The following is a 13809-nucleotide window of genomic DNA, read 5'->3' on the forward strand; positions in this document are numbered from 1 at the left end:
TGGGCATAAGATGCACAACAGAAGGAGTGACCAGTTTCAGTCTGGTGTGATTGACTTCCCCTCTAAAGATCCAAAGTGTTTTGCTTTACAAACCAAGACTCCGTACTTGGAATCTCTTATAGAGTGAAAGCCTAACTTGTCCCTGTTCCTGCCTAAGAACAGAGGCAGTATTTTCCAGGATCAGGCCAGAAGTCTGGCTTTGTAAGAATTCATTTGAAACTGACCTGCTGCCCCCTGAAGGACATTGGTCTAGCTTCTAATCACCTTTGCTCTAAAGGCAGCCCTGCTGTTTAGCAGAAGGTGTCCTTTTTCAAGCTATTGCTTTACCTTTAAAACTAGAACGGTATTACCTAGTAGCGGCTGGCTAAAGTCAGCAGTTCCAAAGCACTTTGAAAAAGCCAAAGCAGTAGAAGAAAATGAAGTTTTATCCGTCTTTGAAGTTTTTATTGTATTGCACTAAGGAACAGCAGGGATATTCACCCAAACTCGTTGAACAAGTGTCTCAGATTGTATGCAATTCTACCTGCAAACTCACAAACTATTTTTATTACCACGCTTGACCCAGGTTGTATGGTAATTTGAGACCGCTACACAAGGTTGTTTTTTTTATATAGGGTGGTTTTAATATGTACTCTTCACCAGTAATTCCCTCTTCCCCTACCATATCTACTTAGTGTAGAAAATTAAAGCAAGGGGCATTCAATGTTTGCCGTAAATATGGGAAGTTTGAGCCATGCACATTATAGGGAGGTAATATCCAAACGGTAAAAAATAGAAGTACAATTCTTCCTGCAGTTGTTGTCATGTATTCATCTATAAGACACACAGAGGTTACCTAAGAGATAACATACAGAAAAGCATTCAGTCTTTCAGGAGCACTTGGTACCTACAGGTGACAGCTAGATGGCAGTCCACAACCCAAATGATCCACTACGAAGTCAATGGAACAAAAACAAAATTCTATTATACTAAGGACAGCAATTAATACTATTATAATCGAGGGAATGGGCTGCTCCTTATGGAGTGCAGGGTCAAAACTGTCCAAAGCCAGAGCTTTACATTAATTTATATGTGATTTTCATCACTTTAAACATCCCAGTAAAATTTAGAAAATGAAACCATCTTTCCATGAGTATTAAAGTATGGGCACAATTTAAAGGGGCAGGAGAAGAAGATGTAGGAGTCGTCTTTCCCCCCACCAGTTGCAACTGTGATCGTCAGATTCCACTGCTAAATCTTGATACTAGATTCTTCTTTGAAAACAATCCTTTCGTCTTGTGGCTTTTCTGCATGCACTTCGCTGGAACCAAGTCTGCTGGATGCCATCTTTTAAGAGCTCACCAAGACATAAATCATGCTGTTGGAAGAAGGATAAACAGAATAATATATACATCTCTTTTAAATTTAGCAGAAATATTTCTGCTTTGTTGCATACAGTGGTGCCTCGCAAGACAAAATTAATTCGTTCCGCGAGTTTTTTCGTCTAGCGAATTTTTCGTCTTGCGAAGCATGAAATCCCATAGGAATGCATTGAAAATCAATTAATGTGTTCCTATTGTCAAAAAAAGTCCAAACAGAGCCAAATTTGGTACAACAAGAGTTTATTAAGTGCTCTTTAAAGTCACACATACTGTAAAGAGCATTTCAAAATTCAAACCCAGAATTTTTTTTAAAAAACAGCAGTGGCCCAATGGTCACAGAAAATCATAAAAATGCAGAAAAAAACCACACAAGCTTCCAGATTCTTGCAAACCCCTCCACAACTGTTCCCCCAGCCACCCACCACACAGAAATTCAAACCCAGAATTTTTTTCGTCTTGCGAAGCAAGCCCATAGGGAAATTCGTCTTGCGAAGCAGCTCAAAAAACGGAAAACCCTTTCGTCTAGCAAGTTTTTCATCTTGCGAGGCATTCGTCTTGCGGGGCACCACTGTACTAGGAGTACCTTCTGTGTTCAGCCTTTACCACTGAGCTCATTATGTACCACCATAAGCCAGAGCCAGATACTCACTGGTACAACCACAAGGGAAGTAGATATCTGCACACAGTTGTTACTGCTGCTGGCACTCACTCTTGTTATAAACCGAGTGCTTGCAGTGGTTATTTATTGCCTGGCGCCCTCAACACAAAAACATGCATATCCCCCAGCAAAAGCACCACAGACGTTCACAACCTGGCGCCTCTGGTTGGCAAACCTGTCTCTTTTGCCAAGGCCTAAAGTAAAGGTAAAGGGACCCCTGACCATTAGGTCCAGTCGTGGCCGACTCTGGGGTTGCGGCGCTCATCTCACTTTATTGGCCGAGGGAGCCGGCGTACAGCTTCCAGGTCATGTGGCCAGCATGACTAAGCTGCTTCTGGCGAACCAGAGCAGTGCACGGAAACGCCGTTTACCTTCCCGCCGGAGCGGTACCTATTTATCTACTTGCACTTTGACGTGCTTTTGAACTGCTAGGTTGGCAAGGCCTAGCACAGTTCTAATAAACAAACTCAAGTGGCAGTAGCAAAAACATGCTTTGCTGGCAATTTAAGCAACAGTTGGGCACAACTTTACTTTGATTACGTTTTAAAGCAACATACTATCTGAAGAGCATGGCACTTTTTTTAAAGAAAGAAGTTTTGTACAACTCAAATTCCACGTCACGTAGCAATTTCAGAAAATGCATCTAAATGGTAGGGATTTGCTTTCTAGTTAAGAGCTGCTTTGCCTTTTAGGATCCAGTGGCAAGGCCCTGTTCCAGGCCGCAGCTTATCCAGAGGCATCTCTCATGCAGACTCCGGGCAAGGCCTTCTCAGTCACACTAATCCAATTACGGAACTCCACCCGCCCCCTGCTGAAAAGGAGGCAGGTCATGAGATGAATTCTGGATAACCTTGAGACACATATGAGATGCCTGGGCTTTTAGTCATTTTTAAAAACCCAACTATTGATACTTAATAACAAATTCTGTATAATGCTTATCTTACTTTCCTAAATCGTCAACCACCCTGAGTTGCTGGAAAGACAGTATGAAAAGTTCTGCAACAAATAAAAATGAAATGTGTGACTTACCCATATAGGTAGTAAAAAAAAGATAGAAGGTAAAATGCTAGTTTGCACCATCCTTCCTTCTGGCAATATGCTAAAATATCTGCATTCATGATGGTTGTAGGATCATAGAGTCCTGGGCCGCTCATTACAGGCCTGCTCATATACCTGGAAAAACGAATTTGCATTTTTAAAAGGTACAAGAAAAGAAATTTTGGTATTCAGAAATTCAGCAATGAGAAGAAATAAAAATGCAGTTGCATTCATGGAACTGGAAGATCTCTCTTCACCTCCTTCCACCTTTCAAGGTTTCCGACTTATCAAAATGTATTGATTTATTAGACTTGCATTCCACCTTTCCTCCAGTATGGAGCCCAAGGCAGCCTATAAGAAGCCTAAGCCTAAAGGAATTGCACCAGTTTAGTGAAGTGCATGACAAAATCCAAGCTAACCAAAACATTCCCTGTGATCCACTGCAACGCTGACATATCTAGATCGCACTGAAGGAGGTGGTGCCAGACATTTTAGCTTTAACAACTAGCTACTGACCTGATTCCTCTGATCGTGACTTGTTTTTGTTATTCGTTTGACAGTGAAAAATAAAATGTCCCTTGCAATGATTTCATGAAGCAAGGTGTTTGGGGCCAAAAAGGCAGGGTACTAACAGTATATATACTGCATTCATCTGCAACAGCTCAGTACAACATACCTATGATTACTAGATAGTAGGGACAAGCAGCAGATGGGTTATCTCCATCCTACTCTGTATCCAACTGCCTACCGTTGCAGACAGAGCACTGGACTAGATGAATTCTTGAACAGCTCTTTACATATTTCTAAAGGCGAAAGCAGGCTCAAGGCAGAACTACAAAGTTTATCTTCTTAAGTTAAGGCCTTACCCATGTGCTTTAAGTATCAGAAAAAGGAATCTCCCTCTACTTTGCAAAAGGAAGTCATGGAAATGGCAGAGAACCATGAAGGACACTGAAGATTTAATTTAGATCCAAGCTTGCCTCCTTTTCTGATTTCCTCTCTCCCAACAATAAGAAGTGGAAACTTGTTTTGCTTTAGATTAAGGCCAAGACTTCCAGAGGCCAACTGATGTGCAACATACACACTGAACAGCTTTGGCTGTTGTATTATTCATTCTTCGACAATCGTACGTGAAAAAGGCTTCAGCTGCATCGTTAACCCAATTCCTCCGCAGGCTTAATTTCCACAGGAAGTCTACACCAAACCGTACAGTAAGAAGTGCGTTTCCATGAATAAATTGAGACTGAACCATGCCCAGCATTACCTCCAAATATGGTAAGCCAACAACGGCATATTGAGACCCAGCGTGAGCCATTCTGTTGCACACAGAAACATAACACAGAAGAACGCGTGGATGAGGTACTCCGGAAGCACAAGCTGCAAAGGAAGACACACAAGTCAAGGCAGTTCTGCTTCCACATTTAGTGTATTTTACTTGCATTACAGTGACAGGGGGTGTACTGCGTCAAAAGAAAAAGTAAGGGGCAATAAGCAAAGCCAGCATTAGACAAGAGAAGCCAACATAATAGTTTCAACGTACTGTGTCATGAGTGTGTAAAACGTGCAAACAATACTTAGTACAATTTGCATAAAACTGGCCACTGCTCACATTGAATACCATTTATGCAATCTGCAGTATGAGAATAAAAAAGGAAAGTTTGCATATTTTGGAGAGGGACATCACTTAAACTGAGGGCTCGTATATATCTTCCATTTTACAACTTACATCTCAGGGAAAGTTAGATTTTCCATAGGCAATGCCCATCTGTCTTTATATTAGACTTGCAGATGGCCTTAAAGCAACCCTCCAAACGATTTCTGCTTACAGTGAGCTACATCCAAACCACAATTTACAGGTGGGATTTCAGCTACCTAACCAGGTGCCCTCCAACTGTATGAGATAACTCCCATCAACCCAATTGTTGGAAATGGTGGAAACTGTGCAAATCTACACATACAGCAAAAGAGGAGGATGTTTGGTATTTCTTTTACATTTTATTTGGGGTGGACACAGAGATCTCTGGTCTTGCCCACTGCATTGTTTAATCAAGTAAGGTGGACACTCACTCAACAAAGTTTTATTTCCTTGAAATCCATCAATGAACTTCTCCCTTCAAAATCAATTTAGCAGATTTCAAAGCAATTCTGAACTCTGTTTGCTTTCTGCACTCTGTGGTTTTAGAAAATTTCACTTTCAGGTTCACTCAGTTACATCTACAAATTATCAGGACTAGAAACTTACATAAAATCCTGAGAATTTCTGTATTCAAACCAAGACTCAACAACTGCACAATTCCTTGCTAACCTTCTATTGCTCCATTTCTATAAATTTTGGATGTCCCAAACTATTCAGGTGAAGCTGTGTACTACTGGTTGTCTAAATCCTGAAACTCTAAAATGCTGTGTATGTTATAAACCAAATGTTTTCTTTAAAAAGCAGTTTTTCCCCTTTACAAATAATTGTGCAGAGATAGGACCAATACTCTAACATAAACAATGTACACAAATATAAACAGCACAAATCCTGCTGTGCAGAAGGGAACAAGCAGTGCCTAGAATCAACTTAACAGGAGCCCATTTCTTACGTTCTACGAAAAGCAATTTCCATTTCTAATATATTCACTTCTTAACCATCATGCTTTCCAGTGAAAACCTACGAAGACAGTGTACCCTGTTTATATGGGAGCTGTTATCATAGACAGCAGTTTGTAGCCAAGAAAAACTGGAAACCATCAACCACAGATGGTAACAGAAACTGCTGTTGATCTGATATTCCTCACTCTGTCTGAACGTGCAGTCATTGTTGTATCCAGTACGAAAGGAGGAAGCACTGCAGTTAACACAGATTATTCAAATCTGCATGTCCCCAAACACAGGTTGAGATTCCAGCTGTGCGTCTGCTAAGCAATAGGAGACCTAAACACGAAAGTTATTACAAGGATTCAGCCACAAAGCATTAAAAACTAGACCAGATTGTGGCTAAAATTATTGTCAACTTGCTGGCCATTTCCTAATCTTGCATGTTAATCCTGTTTTTAAGAGTCCTGCACTTCTTTTAAACCTATTGCATCCCTATTGAGAGGAAAGCATTTATAAGTACGCTCTTTAGTCACGAGAAAGTCTGCAGACTCTCACCTGTATATTTAAAACATAGTTGTCCAACATGCATATGGTAGAATCTTTTTGATTAAAAGTCTGTGATAAGGGAATGCATACATGTAGTGAACATTTTCTCACCCTCCCAAATCAAATGAGAGATGACCGAGCAGGGTAAACTGTTCCATGCGCAACCACTATCCAAGCTTGCAACATTCTCTCAATTCCACGTATCTGCTTTGTGGAAGCAGCTTCTAGCAGTTGTACCCATACAGCCCATAACCTGCTTCTAGCTGATCGGTTTACATTCAGCACTCAAAGTTAGCAGGGCAATACTGAAAAATCATCTAGCTGGAGGTGTAAACCCCATTGCCCTCCAGGGGATGCTTGACTTCAGCTCACATCAGGATCCCTGCCCAATGGCCGTTCTGACTGGGGCTGATAGGAGATGGAGCCCAAACACATCTGGAGGACCAGAGGTTCTCCATTCCTGCTCTCGCTGAATTTTGTTTCCCCCCAACTTTCTCAAGCACCCCTGATTAATGGAGTAGCTGAAGGCAAAAGGGAAACACTTCGAGTGAAGGCAGAGGTTAACACCTGAGAAGTTGTTTCATTTATTTTAGCTCTCCAATCTGCTAAGCAAGTACATGTACAGTTGAAATGCTACATATATAAAATGAGTGTCTGCCATCTCTCTATTTAAACAGTGCAACCTGTTCCAACAGCTAACAGCAGTGTCAATAACATCTCCTGAGGCTGTGGCAACTTTCTCCTAAATCACAAAATGTAGGGATTAAATCCCCCACCAGGAAGGGCCACCTCAAATTAGAGGAGTCCACAGACTGCAGGTTATCCAGCTCTGGTTTAAACTGAAAACCTTTTAAAGACTACGCCTCTCACTAAGGTCTGGTGCAAATGTAACAGCAGCTGCCTACAAACCCTGGGCTGTATCCGATGCAAGTCCAACTGAGAGGACACCCACTGAGCTTAATGGACATTAATTAGTCTTGTCTTAATTTCAGTGGGTTTACTCTGAGGAGGACTGGCACTGGACACAACTCCATGTATAAAATATATATATATCAAGGGGCCAGACTTGGAATAGCACATTCCTGTATCCCAGTCCCCCGACTCCCCAACATGAATTCCCATAATTATGGTTTTGTGATCTGCACCAACACTAAACAGGGTTCACATCAGAACCAGAGTTTGAAGCCATGTTTTGAACTAGATTTGCAAACTCTGGTTGGGAGGAAACCTGGCATTTTCCTCGTTAAACAACAAGTGTCAAATCTATTGGATTCTTGCCAGCCTGGCTTAGTTACAGAAGAATTTAGGCATGTAACAGTTTTCCCCATCTCTTATTAAGCAAGCCAACTCACAACGCACAAAGTCCATGAAGTTATTACAACCCCTGAATAGACAAAAAGACAGGCAAATGAGCAAGCACACCGAACAAAAAGAAGTCAACAGAAATAATACAGATGTTCCTAAGAAAATGAAAAGTAGAGAGTGGCATTAAAACATTAAACTAAAAAGCAGTACACACCTTTAATGCAATTTTGACTCTCTTAATCTTTTTAACCTTTTCAACTGTCTTTGTACCGAAAATGTAAAAAGCAGATTAAAGAATGTTAGTATGACAGCTGACAAGATCACCAGCAGACAAGCAAGTCAGAACTTCAAGCTTAGAGGAAAAGAGAAAGAAATCTGCCAAGAAATCTTAGATCTATTACATATTATCAAGTAACATTTTACTAATGCATCGCAAGTCAATATTAATTACCAAAAACCTGGCTAAGAATGAATGCCAAGAGATCTCTCTCACGTAAACTTACAGGGTTGAGTGTATTACACTGGTCTATGGGATTCTTGTAGTCAGTCTTCAGCTCATCAAAAGCTATAATCTAAAATAAAATTAGAACAGTTGGACAGTAGGGTGAGAACAGCTCAAATGGAACGTGTAGCCCTGTTCAAAAGCACCACGCCCTGAAGAGACAAAATCCTAGTTTCAAGTTTACAGGAAACCCTCCCAAGGGTTAGATCCCAGCCAGCTAGTCTCTTAAAATGTATGGAACAGCTAGGCAGAGTCTGGACACAATGTGAAAGAACTCAAAAGACATTTCCTGTCGCCACAAAAACACTCCCTGACCTGCGCAAGACAGCTCAATTCACAGGTTTCTTCATCCGGTTTCTGGGGCTAATGAGGAGAGGGAAAGCACAAGCTCTCCTTTAACTTGGAAGCAGGCAACGCTCCTTGACACAATTAGCTGGTCCAGTGAAATACGATAACGACATCTATTCTATAGGCAAAAGATTGCTAAAAACAGTATGGCTATTTCGTAGCACTCTCATGACCCAGCCACATGGACACATTTTATCCTGATGCTACTTAGTTGAAGCTTCCCAGTTCTGCACAGAGTAACCCCAGCCAAACATTTGCTGAAGGGAAGCAGATTTTGCAGTCGTGTCAAGTTAAGAAATTGGTAGTAACTGGAAGAAGGTGGGGGGGGGGGGGGAGAGGTCTGGGGGGGGAAGTGCCCTTTGTTCTATCAGGCTCCAACCTCCTGAGCGAGCTCACTTCTGATGGGCAACAAAAATGTTCGCCATCTCCCTTTTGCTAATACCTGGGCAAAGTCACATTAATTCACCCCAGGGCTGGAGTATTAGGAGAGGGAAAAAAACAGAAAGTTGCCGCAAGATTCTGGTTTGGCAACTCCTGGTTGACCCAAATACCTCGAACCCACCACTTCAGTGCCCCACAACAACTCCTTCCTTTAACACCTGCGAACAGGTCCTATTCCCCCCCCCCCATATGCATCCATCTCTGGCACACTCCCCCCCCCACCCAGAAACCCCCTGAAATAATAAGTTCATGCAATCACCCACGCACCCCACTTTCCCCTCTCTTATCTCCTCACCCCAAAATACATGCCACTTATAAGTCCACTTGGCTTCTCCCTCCCGGAGACGAGCACCTATTCCCCCCCCCCCAACACACACAAGTAGCTCTCTCCTGCTAAGCCCCGCAGATTGCCTATGCAATGCCATGGGTCAACCACTAATGCAAACACCTGGAATGCCCTTCCTTCTTCCCATTTCACCCCCAAACCCAAGCTGCATCCCCATCCCCACCCCGTGTCGCCCTCACCCCATGGATCGTAAACCCATTTATTTTCCCCCAACAAACACACCAAGCTCTATCCCGTGAGGACCCCACTTTGCTCCTCCTCAACCCACTTTGCTCCTCCTCAACCCCAACACACAGCCCCCTCCCTCCCTTCACGAGGAGCCCGCCTAACCCCATACACCCCCATGCAAACACCCCAGCCCCCCATTCCCCATGGCTGCCCCCTCACACAGCCCCTCCCTCCCCTTATGAGGAGCCCCCCTCTCCCCACGGATCCCCCTAAACTTCACAGCCCCATTTCCCTGCCTGCATGAGGAGTACCCCTCACCCCATGGACCCCTCATGCCCCCCTCTCTCCCCAGGGACCCCTCCCCAACCTCCACAGTCCCATTTCCCTGCCCCCCTCGACCCATAGACCCCCCCATGCAACCACCCCAGCCCCCCATTCCCCATGGTTGCCCCCTAACAGCCCTCTCCCTCCCCTCATGAGGAGCCCCCCTCTCTCCCCACTGACCCCCCTAACCTCCACAGCCCCATTTCCCTGCCCCCCTCAACCCATACACCCCCATGCAAACACCCCCATGGCTGCCCCCTCACACAGCCCCTCCCTCCCCTCATGAGGAGCCCCCCCTCTCTCCCCACGGACCCCCCTAACCTTCCCTGCCCCATTTCCCTGCCTTCATGAGGAGTCCCCCTCACCCCATGGACCCCTCATGCCCCCCTCTCTCCCCAGGGACCCCTCCCCAACCTCCACAGCCCCATTTCCCTGCCCCCCTCGACCCATAGACCCCCCTATGCAAACACCCGCAGCCCCCCATGGCTGCCCCCTCACACAGCCCCTCCCTCCCCTCATGAGGAGCCCCCCCTCTCTCCCCACTGACCCCCCCCCCCACCTCCACAGCCCCCTCCCCCCCCGTCCACTCACATGCCAGATGGCGAAGAAGATGAGCGCGGCGGTGAGGAGCAGCGCCAGCATGTAGCAGAAGGCGGCGAACGTGAAGGCCATGGCGGCGGCGGCGGAAGACGAGGCCCCGGCCGAGCGGCGCGCGGGGGATGCCGGGCCGGATCATTCAGGGCGGCCGCCAAGAGCCCGGGCAGCGACGGCGAGGCCGAGCGGGGAGCGCCACTGCGCACGCGCGGGCCACGGTGACAGCGGCGGGCGCCTCCCCGCCTCTCCCTCGAAGGCGCCCCGCAGCGGCCACTCGCGGCCGGCGCCGGAACTGCAGCGCCGCCCGGACACGCTTTTGTTCTCCTGTCTCCGTTTCTCACGACCAGGGCCGGATTGAGGTTCAATGCGGACCATAGTGATGTATGGAAGTGAGAGCTGGACCACAAAGAAGGCTGATCGCCGAAGAATTGATGCTTTTGAATTATGGTGCTGGAGGAGACTCTTGAGAGTCCCATGGACTGCAAGAAGATCCAACCTCTCCATTCTGAAGGAAATCAGCCCTGAGTGCTCACTGGAAGGACAGATCCTGAAGCTGAGGCTCCAATATTTGGCCACCTCATGAGAAGAGAAGATTCCCTGGAAAAGACCCTGATGTTGGGAAAGATGGAGGGCACAAGGAGAAGGGGACGACAGTGGACCTAAACTACTGGAAGTACCGGGGCCCTTTTTATGTCCAACTGTCAACAACAAATTGTCGCTGTCTTTTGTGTTGAATATATGCTATATGGTAACTTATGGACCTAATAGGTATCTCAAGCCATTTGCACATGCAGAATGTAGGCACCCTACATATGTTGTTGTTTAGTCGTTTAGTCGCGTCCGCCTCTTCGTGACCCCCTGGACCAGAGCACGCCAGGCACTCCTGTCTTCCACTGCCTCCTGCAGTTTGGTCAAACTCATGCTGGTAGCTTCGAAAACACTGTCCAACCATCTCGTCCTCTGTCATCCCTTCTCCTTGTGCCCTCCATCTTTCCCAACATCAGGGTCTTTTCCAGGGAGTCTTCTCTTCTCATGAGGTGGCCAAAGTCTTGGAGCCTCAGCTTCAGGATCTGTCCTTCCAGTGAGCACTCAGGGCTGATTTCCTTCAGAATGGAGAGGTTTGATCTTCTCACAGTCCATGGGACTATCAAGAGTCTCCTCCAGCACCAGAATTCAAAAGCATCAATTATTTGGCGATCAGCCTTCTTTATGGTCCAGCTCTCACTTCCATACATCACTACTGGGAAAACCATAGCTTTTACTATACGGACCTTTGTTGGCAAGGTGATGTCTCTGCTTTTTAACATGCTGTCTAGGTTTGTCATTGCTTTTCTCCCAAGAAGCAGGCGTCTTTTAATTTCGTGGCTGCTGTCACCATCTGCAGTGATCATGGAGCCCAAGAAAGTAAAATCTCTCACTGCCTCCATTTCTTCCCCTTCTATTTTCCAGGAGGTGATGGACCCAGTGGCCATGATCTTCGTTTTTTTTTAGCAAACCAGTGATCTTTGAGGGAGCAGGCTAGCAGGCGGGGCCCATGACTTACATCATAGGACCCTACACAACACAAAATACTGTTACTGTATGTCGGTTTCATTTTATTTTTTATCTTATATTTTAGAAATGTACATCCAGGGTTTTTTTTCCCCATTGCATGGCAACATGGGCAAATGGCTTGAGATACGTATTAGGTTTTACCACATTGCTTATATTCAATACAAAAAACAGCAACAATTTGATGTTGTTGTTGACATAGGACAGCTGGACATAACAAGGGCCTCATTACCTTCAGTAGCTTAAAAGGTAAAGGAACCCCTGACCATTACGTCCATTCATGACCGACTCTGGGGTTGCAGTGCTCATCTCACTTTATTGGCCGAGGGAGCCAGCGTACAGCTTCTGGGTCATGTGGCCAGCAGGACTAAGCTGCTTCTGGTGAACCAGAGCAGCGCACAGAAACACCGTTTACCATCCCACCAGAGCGGTACTTATTTATCTACTTGCACTTTGACGTGCTTTCGAACTGCTAGCTTGGCAGGAGCAGGGACCGAGCAACGGGAGCTCACCCCGTCACGGGGATTTGAACCGCCGACCTTCTGATCAGCAAGTCCTAGGCTCTGTGGTTTAACCCACAGCGCCACTCACATCCTCCTCAAACCTAAATCTGGCCCTGGGTCCAGCATCCTGTTCTTACAGGAGCTGACCAGATGCTTGCAGGAGCACTCCCTGCACTGCCTTTTTCACTCCCCCAGCACACAGGGACGACTTCCCCCTTCCCAGTGTGACTCCCAAGTTTACTTTCCTGGGAAAGTGACAGCCAATTTGGACTTCACCTAGAATTTCTCTAAAGGACGGACCCAAAGTCTTGACTGCCGCAGAGGCCGCTGTGTCAAATTCAGCCCTGGATCAAAGGACTTGCAGATGCCAGGGGAGAAATCAGATGCCAGCCTGAGTCACAGCGGAGACGGCCTCATCCTGGAATCTCAAGGTCTAGGTCTTGTAAAGCGGGAACAGGGTGCTTCTGAGCATGCACAGACTTCCATTTTCCATCTCAGTGAGTTACTAGTGTGCCCCACATGCAGTCTCTCCCCATCCTGAGATCATCATGTTGTTTAGTCATTTAGTCGTGTCCAACTCACGACTACTGTGTCCAGTTCTGGGCACCACAGTTCAAGAAGGACACTGACAAACTGGAACGTGTCCAGAGGAGGGCAACCAAAATGGTCAAAGGCCTGGAAACGATGCCTTATGAGGAACGGCTAAGGGAGCAGGGCATGTTTAGCCTGGAGAAGAGGAGGTTAAGGGGTGATATGATAGCCATGTTCAAATATATAAAAGGATGTCATATAGAGGAGGGAGAAAGGCTGTTTTCTGCTGCTCCAGAGAAGCGGACACGGAGCAATGGATCCAAACTACAAGAAAGAAGATTCCACCTAAACATTAGGAAGAACTTCCTGACAGTAAGAGCTGTTCGACAGTGGAATTTGCTGCCAAGGAGTGTGGTGGAGTCTCCTTCTTTGGAGGTCTTTAAGCAGAGGCTTGACAACCATATGTCAGGAGTGCTCTGATGGTGTTTCCTGCTTGGCAGGGGGTTGGACTCGATGGCCCTTGTGGTCTATTCCAACTCTATGATTCTATGACTCTTCGTGACCCCCTGGACCAGAGCACGCCAGGCACTTCTGTCTTCCACTGCCTCCCGCACTTTGGTTAAAATCATCATCCGAGGCCCCAAACCACCTGCTTCTTCCGCAGGTCCAGAAGGTGGTGATGAGAGAATGAGCCACAGGATGCTGCCTTATACAGAGTCAGACCCTCTGCCAGAGCTATGGCCTCCTCTGCAATAGCCCATTTAAGGAAGACCTGACTGGCACCAGCCCTTACCCTCATTTCAGCACCAATGATATGATTAAATTTTATTTTCGATAACATTCATGTGTATTTTTATTGACTTTATTTTACGTTAGTTGTAAATCACTTTGGGACTTCTTTTTTCTAAGAGGGGAGCAATGTATAAATTAAATAACCCCTCTGGGAGAGGAACCCCGCCCCTTTTATGTACATACTTCTGCCAAACCCTAAAAAATATGCTATGCAATATCCC

At 45.8% G+C, this 13809-nt stretch overlaps 1 protein-coding gene across 2 annotated transcripts; it reads right to left on the reverse strand.

Annotated features, from left to right (window-relative positions):
- Positions 1-417: 417 nt before the first annotated feature.
- Positions 418-10408, reverse strand: CNIH1 (cornichon family member 1). 2 transcript variants are annotated; one of them, XM_028725656.2, is made up of 6 exons: positions 10209-10408; positions 7992-8060; positions 7703-7750; positions 4322-4434; positions 3049-3192; positions 418-1357 (listed from the first exon to the last, which is right to left on the reverse strand). In XM_028725656.2, the coding sequence occupies exons 1-6, from the start codon at positions 10287-10289 to the stop codon at positions 1330-1332; spliced, it is 483 nt and encodes a 160-aa protein (XP_028581489.2). In that variant the 5' UTR covers positions 10290-10408; the 3' UTR covers positions 418-1329. The 2 variants fall into 2 exon arrangements, with proteins under 2 accessions (XP_028581489.2, XP_028581547.2); XM_028725714.2 differs by lacking the exon at positions 7703-7750 and having other exon boundaries at positions 10209-10402.
- Positions 10409-13809: the final 3401 nt, after the last annotated feature.

The sequence above is a fragment of the Podarcis muralis genome, chromosome 1 (assembly GCF_964188315.1).
Source record: "Podarcis muralis chromosome 1, rPodMur119.hap1.1, whole genome shotgun sequence".
Classification (NCBI taxonomy): Eukaryota; Metazoa; Chordata; class Lepidosauria; order Squamata; family Lacertidae; genus Podarcis; species Podarcis muralis.